This window comes from Vicugna pacos, chromosome 4 (genome assembly GCF_048564905.1).
Source record: "Vicugna pacos chromosome 4, VicPac4, whole genome shotgun sequence".
Classification (NCBI taxonomy): Eukaryota; Metazoa; Chordata; class Mammalia; order Artiodactyla; family Camelidae; genus Vicugna; species Vicugna pacos.
In genome coordinates, this window is record NC_132990.1 from 59,229,464 (window position 1) to 59,248,497 (window position 19,034).

Here is a 19,034-nt window from a genome sequence, read left to right on the forward strand (position 1 = left end):
ACAAGAATGCCTCCATTTCTCAGAAAGAGGGGCAGCTTCTGCCCTCGGAGATTTGCTAACCTGGATCTGGACCTGGTGGTGATTTTGAGGGCTGGCTCAAGCTCACCTTAAAAACACTCGGAGTTTGGGTTGGCAGAAGACGCAGTTGGGCCACCACCAGCTTTTTCCTCTATGTCTCAGCCAGGGCAGAGGTATTGACACGCTGCCAAGTCTTGGTTGTTACTCTGTTTTTAGTGTATGTCCTGCCGAAGCGAGCACTTAGTTATCATCCTGGACTTGGGAACTCAGAGGGTGGATTCATCAATGAATGGACAAAGGGGAGGTGAAGGGGTTAATGATACATAGTGGGTGTGGTATCTTTCTGGATGGAAGTTGAGGGGAAAACATAATGTAATTGCCACAAATCCAAGAAATAAGATGAAAATGAAAAGTTCGGTCCTTTGAACACTGTTTGTAGGAAGTGTATTGTTCATTCGCTTTAGGAAAAACACATTGCAGCTGGTTAAGTAAACTTCAGGAATTTATGTGCAGATGAAAATGTTGCAAGTAGATGAACTGGGTCTTTCTCAACAATAAGGAAGTGACCTAAAGGGATGTTTACACAGAGTTGGGAACGCCAATGCCTCTAAGGCTGGGGAGAAGTTAGTTTTAGGGAGCAGTGTTTAGAAAATGTCAAACGGTTCTCAAACAGATGGAAGCATCAGTTTCACCACCAGTCCTTGAAGGCGACGTCCCAGCTATGATGCCATAGACGTAAGGAAGGGGAGGAGCTGGGGGGAGGTGGTTTAAGTATCGTAGTGTCAGAAGATAAACGAAGAGTTTATTTGAGCAAAATTCAATTCCAATCGAGGGGCACCAAACCGGAAATGGTTAGGAACCTTCCATGGACAGGAGCTGGGAAGAGACTTTTGATAGAGAAGACTGGGGACCCAGGTCGGAAATTGATGGTCTAGCGCTTAAAGCCTAGATGGCTGCTTGTGGTTCGTTGATCTTAGCTTTCAATTTCATAACCTTGAGGCATTGATGGGCGTGGCTGTCGGTTTGCTGCCGTGGGCCACCACCACGTGAGAGACACGCCAGTCTGACGGCCTCCTTGTTTAATTAATTTAACAGTAGTTAAGAGTTTATAGAGCGTGACTCTAGAGTGTGGCTGCCTGAGTTTGATTCTCCTTTTGCAATCTGCTCGCTGTGCCACCTGGAAGCAAGTTATAGACCCGTGTTGGAATGACTGGCCAGTGGGACATGTGACGGATGGGTATGACATTCAGAGGAGAACTTGACTCTAGTTCCCCTAAGGCGGGAAGGAACCAGACTCTTAGAGCCCTTTTCTCCAGCATCCCCACTGACCCGCTCCATCCGCCGTGGCGGCAGGGCCCCCTCCACATACATACGGAGACACTAACAAAACCGTATTTTCTGGGAGGGCAGGGAACTTTGGAAGAAGCCCTTTTCCTAGCCAGTGGCTTAAGCTGGTGTCCGCTGATGCAGTGAGAGGGCTGGAGGCACCTTTGGAGGAGCCTAAATGCTCAAGGACAGGGCCAGGAGGGAACCAGGGCAGGATGCGGTATTCGAACACCGCTGTGAGTACACCTGCAGCCCGGATGCCTGGAAAGTTCTGGACTTGGAAAATGGCTGGGGATTTGGGAATTTCTTTGCACCCAATCAATAGCTCATTTTCTGGAAGGAAATTCTCCTTTCTGACTGCAGATGTACTGCAGGATTAATTTCCTACTAAAAAGCAGAAACAGGGTCCTCTCACTCAGCTGGGACACAGTGAGAGTGGTGACAGTCTCCTGTCTCTGCCCACAGCCCCCCTTAGCCTAGCGCAGCCAGGGGGTGGGGTGGGGGTTACACTGTGGAGTAGCCACTACCACGGGAGAGTTGTGGTACCCACGGACACTTCCCCCTTGTCCCCCAAAGGCTGTGTATAATCCACAGCAAACAGAAGGCACAAAGGCCCCCCCACATTCGAAGAATCGTCAGCTTTGTGGGTCAGCCACAGTCCCGGGAGCAGTGGTCCTATAGGTGTGGTCCCCAGACCGGCACCATCAGTATCACCTGGGAACCTGTTAGAAATGCAAATTCTTGCCCTGCCCCTTCACAGCTGCCTGGTGGGAAACTGATGGGAGTGGGATCAGCCAGCTGGGATTTAATGAGCCCTCCCGGTGATTCTGATGTCTGAGAAGATTTGAGAAGTGCAGCCCCAGTGCGGTGCCGGCTGGGAGAGAAACCAGTTTGATGGGATGGGCAGGACTCCTTTCCCCGAGTGACAGGAGGCTGGCAGGAGGCTGCCTCTGGGGACTGACCAGGCCCAAACTCCAGCCAGGCTCCTCTGAGTCCTCTGCTCATCTGATTAGCCCTCAGCCTTGGCCTGAAGACCTGAGCCAACCTGAACGTCGTTTCTGACAGGCCAAGCCCACAACCCCAGGAGGCCCCCAGCCCCGCTTACAGAGCCTGCCTGAGAAATTGCACCGATGCCAGAAGAATTTACTATTTCGTGCCAGCCAACACCTGAAGGAAGGTAGGTCCCTGTCTCCTTGCCTCTGTGGGATGGTAGGAACCTAACTTTGGTAAGAGCTCGCTAGCAAACCTAGGTAGGTTTCACGTGCACCAATCCCACCTTCCTTCTGTCTGTAATATTTCACTCCCCTGACCTCGGAGCCCGTACTCGCCCCCTCTGCAAACCTTCACTCTCTCTTTAAAACACCCAGTCACCTCTGTACAAATGGAAGTTTTCTGTTCCTCGCTGCCATAGTGGGATGGGGGGAAAATCTGTGCTCAGCACTCGAACTAGTGTCCCGCCTTGTTGATCTTAGGACATTCACATTTGTGTGGAGGCCTTTTCCTCTTCTCTTCTCCATGGAAGTGAACGCTTGACTAGTTCTGCTCCAAGACAAGGGGGAGGGGCAGGAAGGCCAAAGAGGTTTGTTTTTTTTTTAAAGACGGTAGTATCTGCGAGAAGGGGGGCGGGGCAACACTTTATTTCCCAGTTGCGTGATTGCTCAGAGTAGGCTTGCTCCAGGAGATGCGGAGAGACCTCAGTGGGAAAGATGACAGTATAGCACAGCCAGGAAGATAAGGGGAAAGGATGGTTACCACCCATATGTTGCCGGCAACCGGTGTTCCAAGTGCTTGTCCCGTCCCAGGAGGAATTCAGAGACAAGACGCAGAGGTTAAAGAAGTAAAGTGAGGATTTATTAAAGGATGGATAGTACACTCTCAGGGGAGAGCGGGCAGGCTCAGGTGGGTGGCTGCCCTGAGTTTCTTTGGCAAGTTAGCTACATAGGGTGTAAAAATGAGTGGGCGGAATACTCATTGGGGAGGGAAGGGGTTGGGGTCGTATTCCCTGATTATCATCCCAACTCCTCCTTCCCGACGGGAGGAGGGATTTTTGTCCTTATTTAGTCTGGATCGGAAGTGTCATGGCGTCGGTGCCTGATGGGTACTTCTGATCTGCAAGGCTAATTTTATCAAAATGAGGGCATAATGAGCAAAAGGTTACATTCGGACACTGGAAATTCCTGCCTTTTCTCACCTTTCTTTGTTCTTCTCCAGGCCACTCATCACCCCAAAAGGCATGATCCCTTATCAGGCCCAAGGTTCCTGCTTTTCTTTCTCTGCCCAGGGTCCCCTGGTGCTGACATGATGTGTGGCTTCCTGCGTTTGGCCTGTGCCCCTCCTTTCTGCCCAATTCCTGCCATTTGGTCTGTGTCCCCCTTTCTCTGCTCGTATCTAGCTATCTGCTGCTCTAACACATAGACGCAGAAAATACCCCCTGCCCCTGTCCCCGGGCAGGGGGTGGGCAGAGGGCAGACGAGCTCAGGGCACTGGGCAAAGAGAGGTGGACCTCCAGCGCAACTGTGTGGAGGGACGGCTGGCAGCATGAACAGACATTACCAGTCTCCCAGGGCTGAGGCAGCTGTTGCAATCGTCTCTCACCTGCAGGAGCCTGTGGGGGCCACTGCCGGTCCACACCAAGCCTGCAGACCCTGAGCCAGGTCAGGGTAAACGGTCCAGGGAAAAGAGACCAAAACTACACCACAGCCAGTCACAGAAAGCGCCGTCTGCTCCACGTGTCTTTCTACCCTCACGCCAAAAAGCCTCGCGAACAGAAGGGGGCGGGGCGTGTGAGCAAGACGACCACGCCCCTCCCTCTAATCTTAAAGGTATAAATCAGGGAGGTAGAGATGTGACTCGAATCTGAGATTTTTTAATTCAAAATCGTTTCAAGTCTTAAGAAATGGAATGAAAGAGGTTTAATGACAGGGAGTGACTGAAAAGTTAGGGAATCAGGCGGAGCCGGCCTGAGCGGGGAGCCTGCCCCCTAGTGGCGATGGGTTAGAATTGACAGCTAATGAGAAGCCTCTCGCCTACTCCACCCCCACTTTTATTATCCCCACCCCCACCCCCGCCACCTACCGTTTTACAACTGGGGAATCTGTGGCTCTGAGAGTTAAATAACTCAGCCCAGGTGACGTCTACCAATGGCAGTGCTGAGATTGGTGCCCAGATGCTCCAGCCTCCAAGCCCCGGAAGATGGAAGTTTATCTGTGGCAGCCACGTGGGGGAGTCCTCATTGTGGGGTGGAAGGCTGGGTGACCCTAGGGTAACCCGCCTGATGAAGGATTTGCAAGGTTTGCTGGTTATTCTCTAGTTTAGGAAAATCTTCTGCTAACACTGTGGAGAGTAAGGGAGAAGGTTAGCTCTACTCACGCCTGGCTGGGAAGAGAAAATCAGGGAAGGTGGTGTGACAACCCAGATATGATCTGAGCCCTTTGCCCCAGCGGGTTTGACAGCCTAGGGGTTGGGAGAAGTGTATGGGTGTGCTGGGGAAACAGACCATTCTGGTCTAATGCTCCTGGCAGAAGCAGCCTTGTGGAAAGGGAGGGGCAGGATTCAAACCAGCCCTCCTCTTGCCCCCTCTCCCTTTAAACGCTACCACAGGGAACACTTAATCCTCAGTCCCACCCCAGGCCTGAGAATGACCCGGTCCCAGGGGAAAGCCAGGCCTCTGGGGCAAAGGCACTATCAGCAGGCTGACCTTGGTGGCTGTCAGTTGCCTCCGACTTGCACTTGCTAACACTGACCTGGCCTGTCCTTGGCTGAAAAGTTTTTGCATATCTGGTATTGCCTCTTGGACTCTGGCCTCTTAAACCCATGTCAAGGAAACGCAGCTCCAGATAGAATAATGTGGACTCCAGAAAATGGGCACTTGAGAAAGGTGTGCACAGGGGAGTGAGTGACCTGTGCAAAGTCTCACACTTTCTCTTGCCTCTGAGGTCTGAGGCTCCAGGCCCCAGGCTCTCCTCCTCTCCTGGTCACCTCTCTTCCATGTTCCTCGCTGTCTCCTCCTCCCTTTACCCCACCTCTTCTAAGGAAGGATTGGAAAAGTCCCTAGTGATTTTTCAACTAAGTAAACTGAGACTTTTCAGGACCCATTCTGGATCCTGTCTTCCCTCTACACTCTGTCGGTAAGCCCATCCTCTCTCATTCTAGGTACCTCTGCATACTCATAACACTTTGATTCTTAATGTCTAGCCCAGAACTCTAGTCTCATTTAACCACTTGCCTATTGGATGTCTTCATTTGTGTGTCTGATCATCTCAAACTCAGCATCTTTCAAATTGAACTTGTAATTTTCCTTCAGTAAATCCTATTGATTCTTTCTCCAAAATAAACTTATATCAATGTTTCTACTTTTTCCCCACTTCTACCCAACTCTTGCTTGAGTTAATAGTATCTTTCCTACTCAGCTTGCCCTGGCCATTTCCCCACCTGACATTGCCTCTTAGCATGACCATCAACTCATTCTCCTTAGACAACCAGAGTCATCTGGTTAAACTGAAAATCAAATCATTTTTGTCTCATATGTAAAACCCTTAATGGCTACTTACTGTGCTATGACCTGACTCCTCTCTATCCTGTGAGCCTTTAGCACCACTCATCCATGTCTCTACTCTTTCTCTCCTTCCCGCACATGGAATAATTGCACTTCCTCATACCCTTGAAGTGGAGATATGCCCATAGTACTTGCTTTGGACAATGAAACATAATGTGAGCAAAGTGATTTGAGAGCCAGTTCATAACAATTAATGCACTTTCCTCTCCTGCTGGAGTGATTAGGGAAACCAGTATTGATATAGTGCTGCCATGAGAAGGAAGCAGCCTGGATGGTTGGTAATATGTGTAGGAGGGCTGCCCTGGAAGTTTGCCCGAATCTACAGTGGAATTTTCATGAATGGAAAAAAAAAACTTCCATTGTGAGATGTGGAGGGTCATTTGTTACTCAGCAAAACATAGTCTATCCTGATTGATACACTGTAGAAAGAAGAGTTATTTGTAGGAATCCTCTTTAAAACAAAAGTAAAGGACACAGTTTTGTTTTGTTTTTTCAGAAAATGGTCTTGTTTTTCATTAGACTATAAAAAAATTAACAACTGGCTCTTATTAGTTTTTCACAAAAGGAATCATAATTAATCCCCAACTTGGAGGGAATTTCAGGGTGGCCTAAGGAGAAGGCACATACATATTTTTGGCAGGTAATGACACTCCTAGTTAACAACTTTCAGTGTGGATGGGCAAGACTGGGTCACCACAAGGAGAAAAGGAAGATGTGGATAAAACTTTATGGAGAGAGGATCTGGCACAAGGAGAAGGCACCTTCGCTGTGTTTAAGTATCATTATTAAAGTTAAACATTAACTAGCTAAGGTACTTTCTTCCCCGTCACCCAAGTAACACCTGCTTCACTTTGTCTTTGGTTTAAAATATACCAGGAAGGAGCTGAGTGATTTAAATTTGGCTGAAAGGGGAGCAGTTTTTGAGGAACACATATTTTCCAAGCATGAACATTTCTTTGTCTTCTTCTCTCAGGCTCCTATTATAATAAATCTTCAAAGATTGGCAGTATTTAATTTGGAGAGAGAGAGGAGACAGATGAATAGAAAAGTAGAAAGAAAGAAAGGGTGGAGGGAAGGGAACAAATCTGTAATGAGACTGGAATGTGCAGTCTCAGTGAGAGCGGAGAGGTGACCAACCCTTCCTAAAGACCCTCTAACAGCAGGTGGCATTGACCCTTATACCCAGGGTCACCATACTTTGGGAGGCTCATGCTGAAAAGGTGTGGTCACTACCAATGAATAGAGTAACTTCTAAGTGAGCTGGCCTCCAGGCATAGCAACCAGAAAAGGACAATTCTCAGAGCTCATCTTTTCCAAAACAGGTGAGAACTCTTCAGAAGTTCCTGAAAGCAAGATCGCCCACGCCTGTTGACACCAAGGCACTGCGAGGCACGCATTGGCTAGGGTCCCCGTTTTCATGTTTCAAAATTCTCTAGTTCTAGGGAGTGAGCAGATATCCTACTGGACTTTCCAGGACTCAGTAGCAGTGTCTTCTTACACAAGCAGAATGGGGCGGCGGTGATCGGACGGCACTCTTCCCTGCTGAGCTGGGAGCAGGCTGGTCTGGGAAGATCTCTTCTCTTTTGAAGGGCAAGACCACATGGCCACAGTGAAGTTCATTCCCCACAGTCCCTACAATTGACTTGGTCCAGTCCTTGTTCAAAGCTAAGGCCCTAGCGGTGCCTCTGCCTCCCGGGTCCTTTGATGAGGACAGAGAGGGCCTCGAGCTTACACCTCTGAGCAGAAAGCTTTAGGCTGGGCCATATAAGCCCAGGTTCCGGGCGGCTTGGGAGATCCTGGGGGTTTTCCGCTGGGGAAACGGATAGTGAGCTGGTTTTCCAGACCTGTGTAGGTTCGTTATGGAAGGAGGGCGCTGAGCGCCAGTGTTTAAGCTGGATCCCACTTCCTTTGTTTGGGGGTCTCCCACTTGACCTCCATGCTGGGCTGCCTCTGGGATCATGGTCTCGTGCTGAGTCATCTCACTGTCTTCCAGCAAACCTGGGTCTCCTTCCTGAGGGAGCCTTTGCTCAGACCCCGTGAACTTGTCCTTGTGTTTCACCTGATGGCTGGTTTCCTGGTGGAAGGTTTGGGCCAAACAGTGCACCTCTAGGTGTGTGTGCCATGGAGACTCGGGGGCCCGAAGAGAGCCTTGGTCAGCCTCCTCCAGCATCCCCTCTGCCTCAGGACCCACTTCTTCCAGGGACAGTGAAGGCCTTCTCTCCTTGTTAATCCAAACAGCATTGACCATGGACTCCGCAAGCGTGGGCATGTTCCCTCCTGAGAAAGGAAGGCACCAGCAGGGTCACCACTGGAAGGCACAGGGGTGGCTCCCATTCTGGGGGTCTTAGAGCTTTCAAGCTGAAGGCAGGTCATGCTCAAAACATCAGGGGGACTAGGTACCCAGAACATTGCATGTGGGTATCCATGCATTGGTGGGTACTCACATGGTTCCAGTCGCTCACACGCATGACCTGCCTCCTGAGCCACATGTTCACACCCACACACTCTGTCTCTCTCTAACACACACACACACACACACATGTTCACATACGCTTATTCACACATCCAACAAATGTTTATTAAGCACTTAGAATGTGCCAGGCATCATTTATCCTAGGTCCTAGGTCTATAAGAGTGAACACTGAGACAAAATCCACCCCTTCATGCTGTGTTCTAGCAGAGTAGAAAGAGAACAGCAAATAAATTAGGATAATAAAATTTCAGGTGGTAATCAATGTAATGGAAAAAAATTCAAGCATGATCGAGTCTAGTAACAGACTTTGGTCTTTGACGGCAGTGTGGGAGTGAACCCTAGGGAGAGCTGGGGAACCAACATTTCAGGCTGAAAGCATGAGAAGGAGCAACAGCACGCATGTGCTCACCCACATGTGTGGGTTCACAACACCTGCCCGTGGAAAAGGTAATTCTTCACTTCCAGGGTTTTGTGTCCCGGGATTCTGATAAGGGGTTTACCACCCAAGGCAGAGGTGGGAGGAGCTGTGTTTTGAAGTGGCTCCTTTTGGAGGACTGGCCTTTATCTTTCTCTCCCGTAGACACTGTCCTATGGGATATGACGTTTACAGCATCTGCTGCTCCCCCGCCCCGAAACTGGCTTTAGGGATGAGAAGGCAGACCAAGGCTCTCTTCCTTCTCAGGGACAGCTTTTTACCACTTGGTGGAACGTGATAGTTTCTTGTCAACTCTTGGTGGCAGCGAGAGTTGGAGGAAAGACTGAGAGGCATTTTCCTGTAGAAAGTAGGTCTGTGACCAGCCTGGAATTCCCTCTGAGATGTCAGTGGGGCTCCCTTGAGTGTTTTGACATCTGTCACTGCGGGAGGCCCTGCAGGTGACAGAGTACATGGTGGGAGGGGGTAGATGGTATTGAAGGAATAAAATCAGAAGGAAGCCCCTGAACTCCAGTGCTGGGAAATCCAGAACACCTGTCACCACATTTCTGGAACCTAAATACATTCTGTGACACTAAGACAGGATGGAGAAAGCTAATTTCAGAGGCCTTCCTTCTGCTAATTAGCTCCCAGCATACCTACCCTTCCAGATACAACCCAGTGTTTTGAGACATGAAAATCCAGCTTCAGTCACAGCCAGTCTCAGTGGTCACTGTCTTCCTGGGTCTCTCTGCTGTGCTGGACACAGAGGACCACTGTTTTCTAAATTCCCTCTACCTGCTTGGCTTCCTGGCATAAATACCTCCTCATTTTCTAAGAAAAATTAATTGTGGTGAGACATACACAACATAAAATGTAACCATCTTAGCCATTAAAAAAATTTTTTATGTACTTTTTTTTTAAATGGAGGTACTGAGGATTGAACCAGGACCTCGTGCATGCTAGGCATGTGCTCCACCACAGAGCTATACCCACCTCCCTGTGACTGCCTTATTTCATTTGGCATAATGTCCTCAAGGTTCACCTATGTTCATCCAAGAGTCAGTATGCATCAGAATTTCCTTCCTTTTTCAGGTTAAATAATATTCCCCTGCTGCCCTTCTGACTGCTGTCTTCCCTGAGGTATTTCAGTATTCCAGGACTCTAATTGTCACCCTAGCCTCTTAGCCATATACACATTGACCCTCCACAGTGCCCATGGCTTCAGCTACCACCTATATGTGGATGACCCCAGATCTAGAGCTTCAGCCCAAATTTCTCTCCTGAGATCCAGGTTGGTTGGCAGTTTTACAGACAACTATCTCAGATGCAGCATACTTAAAAACAAATTCAAAAACAAATTCATCTCTCCCTACCAGGAATCTTTTTCTCCTGTATTCCTGATCTCAATCAACGGTTCCACCATCTACCCTGTTATTAAGGGTAGTAGGCAGCAAAATTTACTTTTTTGCCCCCCACCATCATTTTCACCTATAATCTGTGATCTTACTCTGATTTCTCCCCGGAGAAGCCCCTTATTCCTCATGTGCAGACCAAGTGCTCCAAGTGTCGTTCCAGCTCAGACTTGTGTGACCTGGTGACCTGGTGACCTGGTGGTCCTCAGCTAATCTGCACAGAAAGCTCTGAGGAGCTTTATACGTATTAATTTATTTAATTCCTACCACAACCCTATAATTTGGGGACTACAGTCACTCCCAATTGACAGATGAGGAAACTGAGTCACAGAGTAATTTACATAACTTGTTCAAAGTTGCACAGAGCACGTTAAGTGACGGAGCTGGGGCTCACATTCAGGCTCTTCTCCAGAAACCAAGTTCAGGAATACCCCCTCAGACAGTGCACTCCTTCTCACCATTAGAGCAAGAATGTGGACTGCTAGAAATGCCTGGAATGATCCTGACCAAACCTGGGGGAATCAGAAGCCTTCCCTGGGGATGCAGGCCCTGAGCTCTCCTCCTTGTATTAATCTGCCCTGACTCACTTGCACAGCATCATCACCATGGTGATGATGCAGGAGGAAAGGCCAGCAGTGGGGAGGGTGGAGGCAAGGATTCTAGGGGGCCTGCCGAGTTTGAGATGGCTTTGGGACATGCCCAGCCCGTGGATCTGTGTCTGAATCAGAAGTGTGTTAAATCTGGTTACTAGGGGTGTAAGTGAATGTTCGCTGAGTGACTGGATGGATAAACACCGTTGAGGAGGGGATAGGACTTTAGGAAGCGTTCAGCTTCTGCCCTCCAGGGATAGAGGGATCCCGCTGGTTGGCAACAATCCGAGAAATGAGAGGCGGGTGCCTTCAGCCCAGGGCACCACACGTCCCAGCCCAGACAGTGAGGTCCCTCTGGCCCGCATCCCCTCCCAGCCTGGCCTCACGCGAAATGCGCCACTCAACGAGACTGTATAAATAAGCCAGGAATTCCCAGGGCACAGCCTTGCCCTTTGAGGGGTTCTTCCTACCTCTCTTGACTTGTCCCTCTCTGTTAGAGGATGCAGGGCTGGGATTTGACCATCGCTTGCTTTCTGAGCCCTGGCTCCTGACTTCTTCCTGGAATAAATCTGAGTTCCCAAAAGGAATTGGCTTCTCCCTGGAGGAGGAGCTCCCCTGTCTCAGCGCCCCTTCCTGGCTGCTGTCAGAGGCGTGAGGAGTTCCCTCAGGAAGCCTGGGTGCCACCGGGTGCCTCCTGGCTCCCCGAGCCCTGCACTCCTCTGGCCAGGGCCCAGGCTGTGGGGAATGCCACGTCTTCACTCCCCAGAGCCAGTTTCTCTTGCCTCCTTGAGACCCAGCCAGGAAGCACAGCTCCCATCTCCCCCACCTGGCCTATCAGCGGGGCCAAGCCCGGCTCACAGGGCAAACCAGTCCAGCAAGAAACAACACGTGCTGAGGCACCTGGCTCAGTCAGCGGGGTGGGGGGGGGTTCTGAGCCCAGCAGAGCTGCCTTGAACCAGGCTCCCTGCTCTTCCCCATCGGGAGGGCCGGCAGAGCCCTGGCCCAGCCCGGCCCGGCCCTGCCCGGCCCTGCCCGCAGCCCCACCACCCATGCTGCTCGTAGCCAGGCCCTTCCCCCTTCCCTTCTGCTCCCAGCACGTGCCCAGCTGTACCTTTCGGGAGCACCACCAGGTGGGACTGGGCCCTCTGCTGCCGTCTCAAGCCTTCATACTGGGCTCGCAGGAGCTGGATGCTGAGCAGGGGCCCCTTCCCTGGGGCCTGAGTCCTGGAGCTCTCGGCCATGAAGCGAGACCCCGGCTGCCAGAAGTGGGGCAGGGCAGGGCACGGGCAGGGCAACCCCTTCATCCGGATCCGGGAGAAAAGCAAACACTGATGGGAGGGGCTGGGGGGAGGTGGTGGGGCTCAGGGAGAGGTGAGAGGAGTGAGGAGCGAGGAGGAAGGTGGAAGGACGAGGAGGATGAGGTAGGGAGAGGGGGGAAAGGAGGGAGAAGGCGGGGCGGTAAGGAGAAGGAAAAGGGGGCAGCGAGGGGGGACACTGGGGAGGAGGGAAGGAAGGGGTGCCGAGAGGGAAGGAAAGAGTGGAGGAGGAAGGTGCTAGTAGCCGGGGTGAATGGGGTGAGGGAAGAGTGAGGACCTGGGGGCCGCAGGAGGCAGAAAGGGCAGGGAGTCAATAAAAAGGAGAAATTGATGGGCAAGAGGCGAGGGGAGGAGCTGGGGACAAAGAAAGACAAACACAGCTGCTCAGAGTCCTGCCAGGGTCCAAGGAGTGTTCTATTCCAGGTCCTTCACTGTTTGATCCCAAAGTTTATAATCCGACCCCAAGAGCTACCGTGAAGCCTCCCGTCTCCTGGCAGAGCTGGAGCTAGTGCTGGGCAATGCCAAGTGCCTGCTCGGCTCTTGGACTGGAACCTGAATGCTCGTCAGCAAACCTGCCTGTTTGGTTGGCAGTTGGAAAAGGAGCACCCTCTACAGCCTCACAAAACTGGTGCCTCGGGGATGTGCACCGGCATCCAGGCAGAGGGAGACCCAGCCACAGAGGTGCTCCCCAAGACCTTCACTCACCCCCCAACACACATCTCCAGACCCAGGGGGGTCCTGGCCTCTAGCCAGCCCCACATTGGATGTAGCCTCTGTGGTCTTAGCATCTCCCAACCCGTTAAGCTGGTGTTCATCTTACCGACAGCAAGGTGCGCCGCCCTCCTCCTCTGCCTGCCAGCCCACCATGGCTACACCCTCTTAAAATCCTAAACCCTCTCTCTCTTTCACCAGCCTCAACGTATCCTGGCTCCATTTGGCCAATTATGTTCCTTTCTATCTTCTTTCATAGTCACCCAATTACCTAGCATACACAGAGGCAGTGGAAACAGAGTAGCAGCTGAATTTAGAAGATGTTTTGGAGAATAACTGGATGGGATTTAGCCACTGGCTGTGGGATGAGAGATGGGGTCGTATGTGCTGCTGTAACAAAGCACCACAAGTTGGTTGACTTAAACATCGGAAATTCATTGTCTTACAGTTGTAGAAGCCACAAGTCCATGATGAAAGTGTCAAGAAGGTTGGTTCCTTCTGAGGAAGTGAGAGAGAATCTCTCACCTTACTTCTGGTGGTTTACTGGCAACCTCTGGCATTTCCTGGCTTGTAAAAAAAGCATTATCTGATCTCTACTTTTATATTCACATGGTGTTCTTGTGTGCATGTCTCTGTTCAAATTTCTCCTTTTTATAAGGACACTAGTCATATTGGATTACAGCCCATTCCAATGATGTCATCTTTTTTCATCACTTTTTAAATTGAAGTGTAGTTGATTTATAGTGTAGTCAGTTACAATGTGTCAATTTCTGGTGTACAGCATAATGTTTCAGTCATATGTGTACACATATATTTGTTTTTATATTCTTTTTCATTGTAGTTTACTATACAATATTGAATATAGTTCTCTGTGCTATACAGAAGAAATTTTTTTAATCTATTTTTATATATATAGTGGTTAATCTTTGCAAATCTCAAATCCCCAAATTTATCCCTTCCCACCCCCTTTCCCCTGGTAACCATAAAATTGTTTACTATGTCTGGGAGTCTGTTTCTGTTTTGTAGATGAGTTCATAGTGTCCCCTTTTTTTTCTTTCTTTCTTTTTTTTTTTTTTTTTTGTAGATTCCACATATGAGTGATATCATACGGTATTTTTCTTTCTCTTTCTGGCTTCACTTAGAATGACAATCTCCAGGTCCATCTATATTGCTGCAAATGGCATTATTTTATCTTTTTCTAAATCACTGACTAGTATTCCATTGTGTTAAATATAACACGACTTCTTTATCCAGTCATCTGTCAATGGACATTAAGGTTGTTTCCATGTCTTGGTTATTGTAAATTGTGCTGCTATGAACATTGGGGTGTATGTATCTTTTTGGATTAGAGTTAACCTCCAGATATATGCCCAGGAGTGGGATTGCTGGATCGTATGGTAAGTCTATTTTTAGTTTTTTAAGGAATCTCCATACTATTTTCCATAATGTCTGCACCAGACTACATTCCCACCAGCAGTGTAGGAGGGTTCCCTTTTCTCCACACCCTCTCCAGCATTTATCGTTTGTGGACTTTTGAATGATGGCCATTCTGACTGGTGTGAGGTGATACCTCATTGTAGTTTTGATTTGCATTTCTCTGATAATTAGCGATATTGAACTTTTCCTGTGCCTATTGGCCATTTGTCTGTCTTCACTGGAGAATTGCTTGTTTACCTTTGGGCCAGCTACTTAACTTCACTGTGTTTATAGACAGAGCAATTCCCAAAGAGAGAGAGGCAATATAAGCTGAGTAAACAACCAAAACAAACTTCACCTAGCATTACCTCCCATGGGCTAGGCTTTGTGGCAATATTCCACCTGGGTTCATTTAATCTGCCCAATAATTATATATGGTAGATGTCATGTTGTTATCATCATCATCGTCATCACCCCCATTTTCCAGATGGAGAAATAGAGGCTTGGTGAGGGTAAATGACTTCTTAATAAGTGGCTTAGCCAAGATCAAGACTTTCCAATTCCAGATGCTCAAAGCTCAGAGCATCATTGCTCTATTTCAGTAACTTACAGAGTATTACATTGGAGTATCAGTTGCCTGATTTCCAGCATTGGTCAGGATCCAGTTGTAGTCAACAAATCCCACTCCGGCTACGGTGAGCAGAAGGAGATTTCACATGGGAATTAGGAGCTTATAAAATGGCTGGAAAAGCAGAAAGAGGAACTTTTACCCTCCAAACCACTCTGCATCTACCCTTGCAGCAGATTGTATTTTCCAAGGATGGCATAAACAGTATCTTCCATCCTACATCCTCTTTTGCAGTTGAGTTTGCCACTCCCTCATCAAGAGATGACATCTATCTCTTCATCCTTGTGAACCCGGATTATTTGTGTGACATCATTTGACCAGCAGAGTATGATGGAAGTGATGCTGTGCCTGAACCTGACCATAGCCCTTAACTATGGCTTCTGATGACTTCCGCTTCCTGCTTTTGGGGATGCTTGCTCTTAGGATGCTCCTTCTTTGAGCCCAAAGACCCTGCCGTGAGCAGCCTGAGCACTGTGGAGAAGCTGCAAAAGCTGCATGTAGGTGCTTCAGTCAACAGCCCCAGGTGAACCCCCAGCCAAGAGCCAGCATCCACTGTCAGCCATGTGAGTGCCCCCAGGCACCCAGATCAGTCAAGCCATCAGACATTTGCAGCCCGGCCAACATCTAAATGTGGTTTCACAAGAGACCTCAAGGGAGAATTGCTTACCTGAACCTTGTCAAAAAGAAATAATAATAAATAGTTGTTTTAATTCACTAAGTTTAGGGATAGTTTATTACACAGCAATAGATAACCAGAACAATCCTATGAATATGTTATCACTGCTGTTCAAACTACCGAACTGGGAAACCACCTGCTAAATCAGGAAGCTGCCAGGACAACTTCTAGACCTCAAGTCACACCACCTCTTCCATGAGCCACACCTCCAAAATGGATGCATGCCTTCTGCTTCTCTGCCCATAAAATTTCTTGAAAGTACCTCTGATTGGTGGAGCCCAAAGCACACACACTAGGTGAAGAGAATCCTAGCCGCAAGGAAGCCTGGGAAATGTAGTTTTTTAAAAATCTTCTCAGGCTTTGTAAGAGAAAAGAGGACGGAAATGGATGTTGGGAAAAACAATAAATACTATTGGCCACCTATCCTAATTCCTAAATGTCAAAGCAATTTCAAGACTCAAGAAAATAAAGAGAATGCTTTTAAAATTAACGCTGCATTATCTGGACCCTCTTTTCACCCAAAACTTCTTTTGCGTTCATTACCCCGTAGACCACTGGGGCACAGTTCACCACACTAGATTATTACAATGTTCAAAGAAATCTTATCAGTATCTAGCTAAGCATCCATGTCCCTCTGAGAATTCTTTGATTCTTGCTGCCTCCTTAGCAAATACAAAGAGCACTTGAAACAAATGATGGTGCTTTGATTTTAGGTTATATTTTAACCAAAAGAATGTAGAAGTCTTGGCAGGGTCCATGGTCCAGACATAATGGAATAGTTTACAGTCTTCAAATACAAGTAAATCGTTTTCTTTAATCTGTTGTATTTTTTTTCAATTGAGGTAAAACTCTTATAACATAAAGCTCACATTTTGAACTTTTTATAAATGAACAATTCAGCGGCATTTTGTACATTCACAATGTTGTACAACCATTACCTCTTTCGAGTTACAAGACATTTCATCACCCCAAACACAAACCCCAGACACGTTAAAAAGTTACTCTCCCTTCCCCTACGTCCCCATCATTAAACTGCTTTCTGTCTCCATGGATCCTCCTCTTCTGGGCATTTCATATAAATAGAACTATGCAATATGTAACCTTTTGTGTTTGGCTTCTTTCACTCAGCGAAATGTTTTCAAGGTTCATCTGTGTTGTAATGTGTATCAGAACTTCATTCCTCTTATGGCTGAACAATATTCCGCTGTATGAATAGATCACCTTTTGTTTACCCATTCATTTGTTGATGGACAGCCTGGCTACTGTGAATAGCATGGTTTTGAATAGCGCTGCTCTGAATATTGGTGTACAGGTCTTCCTTTGAATACCTCTTTTCAGTTCTCTTGGGTACTTTACCTTGGAGTAGAATTGCTGAGTCATATGGTTGTTTTCATTACAAAACTTCCTTAGCTGAAAATGTGTTGCATTTTGATGATATTAAAAGATTTTTTTTTTTGTGTTATATACTTGAGCTTTTCTGGGTGTTCTCTTTTTAATGTCATTGAAGGAAAAATGATTTTTTATTGAAGTATAGTTGATTTACAATATTGTGTTAGTTTCTAGTGCACAAGACGGTGACTCAGTTCTACCTTTATATATATTTTTCAGATTCTTTGTTGTTATAGGTTGTTACAAGCTACTGAATATAGTTCCCTGTGCTATACAGTAGGACCTTGTTGTTTATCTAATCTGTATATAGCAGTTTGTATCTGCTAATCCCAAACTTTTTGAATGGGGGTTTTCTCCAGATACATGCCCAAGAGTGGGATTGTTGGATCATATGGTAAGTCTATTTTTAGTTTTTTAAGGGATCTCCATACTGTTTTCCATAGTGGCTGCACCAAAGTACATTCCCACCAATAGTGTAGGACGGTTCCTTTTTCTCCACACCCTTTACAGCGTTTGTCATTTGTGGACTTTTGAATGATGGCCATTCTGACTGGTGTGAGGTGATACCTCATTGTAGTTTTGATTTGCATTTCTCTGATAATTAGCGATATTGAACTTTTCCTGTGCCTATTGGCCATTCGTATGTCTTCATTGGAGAATTGCTTGCTTAGGTCTCCTGCCCGTTTTTTGATTGGGTTGTCGTTTTTTTTGTTATTGAGTTGTAAGAGCTGTTTGTATATTCCAGAATTTAAGCCCTTGTCAGTTGCCTTGTTTGCAAATATTTTCTCCCATTCTGTAGGTTGTCTTTTCATTTTGCTTATGGCTCCTTTGCTGTGCAAAAGCTTATAAGTTTAATTAGGTCATGTTTGTTTATTTTTGTTTTTATTTCTATTGCCTGGTAGACTGACCTAGGAAAACACTGCTACAATTTATGTCAGAGAATATTCTGCCTGTGTTCTCTTCTGAAGGTTTAAGGTATGTTGTCTTATGTTTAAGTCTTTAAGCCATTTTGAGTTTATTTTGTGTATGGTGTGGAGGTGTGTTCTAACTTCATTGATTTACATGCGTTTGTCTGGCTTTCCCAGCACCACTTGCTGAAGAGACTCTTTTCTCCATTGTATATTCTTGTCTTCTTTGTCGTAGGTGTGTGGGTTTACTTCTGGGTCCCGTATCCCATTCCATTGATCTATACATCTGGCTTTGTGGCTTTGGCTTTTCTGTTGGTATGCTAAGAGCTCTGCCCTACAGCAAGCTGATCTTTGCTTGTTAGTTGGTTTGTATGTTTGATTTTTTTGGAAAGGGGATGAGAGTTTATCATTTTTCATCATGTAATGACAGAATAGCTCCCTGTCTAGAAACAAGGTTTTGGGAGGCCAGGACATTTTCTGACCTCTTTATTTTTCTGTCTCCAACAATTTAAAGTTCATTGTGAAATACGCACCGATGTTTCCCCAAATGTGTTGTGCTATGGCCTATGAGAATCATTACTGCCAGGGAGGGGGAAATTTTCCCCTCGCCCCGTCTTGAGTTCTTGTGGCTGAACTAATAATAAAATTGACGCAAGACATAAACGGGGGGAAAGAAACAAATTCATAGGTCTGGAGGTCTCACAGAAATGGGACCCAAGAAGTGGCCAAAGCAGGCAGCTTTTATACGTCTTAGACAAAGAAACAATAAACTTGAGAGGAATTGTCAGGATAAAGAAACTTCAGTTTGGATGCTCAATTAGTGAAGAATCTAAACAGAATTTGGGCTGGGGATAGTAACTTAAAGAAGTAACAAGGCTTGTTTATTCAGACTTCTCGGCCCGAATTCCATACATGGAATAAACGTGTCCTATTTCCAGATGCAGGGAGGGCGCCATTCACATGATTTATTTCCTGCCTCTGGGGACACAGAGAGGAGAGTCAGAGTGTCCCTCTTGCATTGGCCGTTTCTTAAGTAACTTTAATTCAAAATAATATCCCACTGTGGTATATTTTGGGGTGGGCTACCCAGGGCCCCAGCATTAGGTATGCAGTTAACTACTTTATGTAATGGTTGTATAAAATCATTAAAGAAATTGTAGAGACAGTGTAATGATTATGTGCCTGGAGTCTACAGCCAGAA

General features: G+C 47.3%; 1 protein-coding gene across 1 annotated transcript; it reads right to left on the bottom strand.

Moving 5' to 3' along the window:
- Window positions 1-6,407: 6,407 nt before the first annotated feature.
- C4H9orf152 (chromosome 4 C9orf152 homolog) lies at window positions 6,408-12,574 on the bottom strand. Its single transcript, XM_006214798.4, has 2 exons — window positions 11,901-12,574; window positions 6,408-8,176 (listed from the first exon to the last, which is right to left on the bottom strand). The coding sequence occupies exons 1-2, from the start codon at window positions 12,091-12,093 to the stop codon at window positions 7,650-7,652; spliced, it is 720 nt and encodes a 239-aa protein (XP_006214860.1). The 5' UTR covers window positions 12,094-12,574; the 3' UTR covers window positions 6,408-7,649.
- Window positions 12,575-19,034: the final 6,460 nt, after the last annotated feature.

Bases quoted from the DNA above. Each gene is read 5' to 3' on its own strand.
- C4H9orf152 (XM_006214798.4), bottom strand. From the start codon at position 12,093: ATGAAGGGGTTGCCCTGCCCGTGCCCTGCCCTGCCCCACTTCTGGCAG. The intron at 8,177-11,900 runs GTACAGCTGGGC...TTCCTTTCTCAG, and splicing joins CCTGGTGGTGCTCCCGAAAG to GAGGGAACATGCCCACGCTT.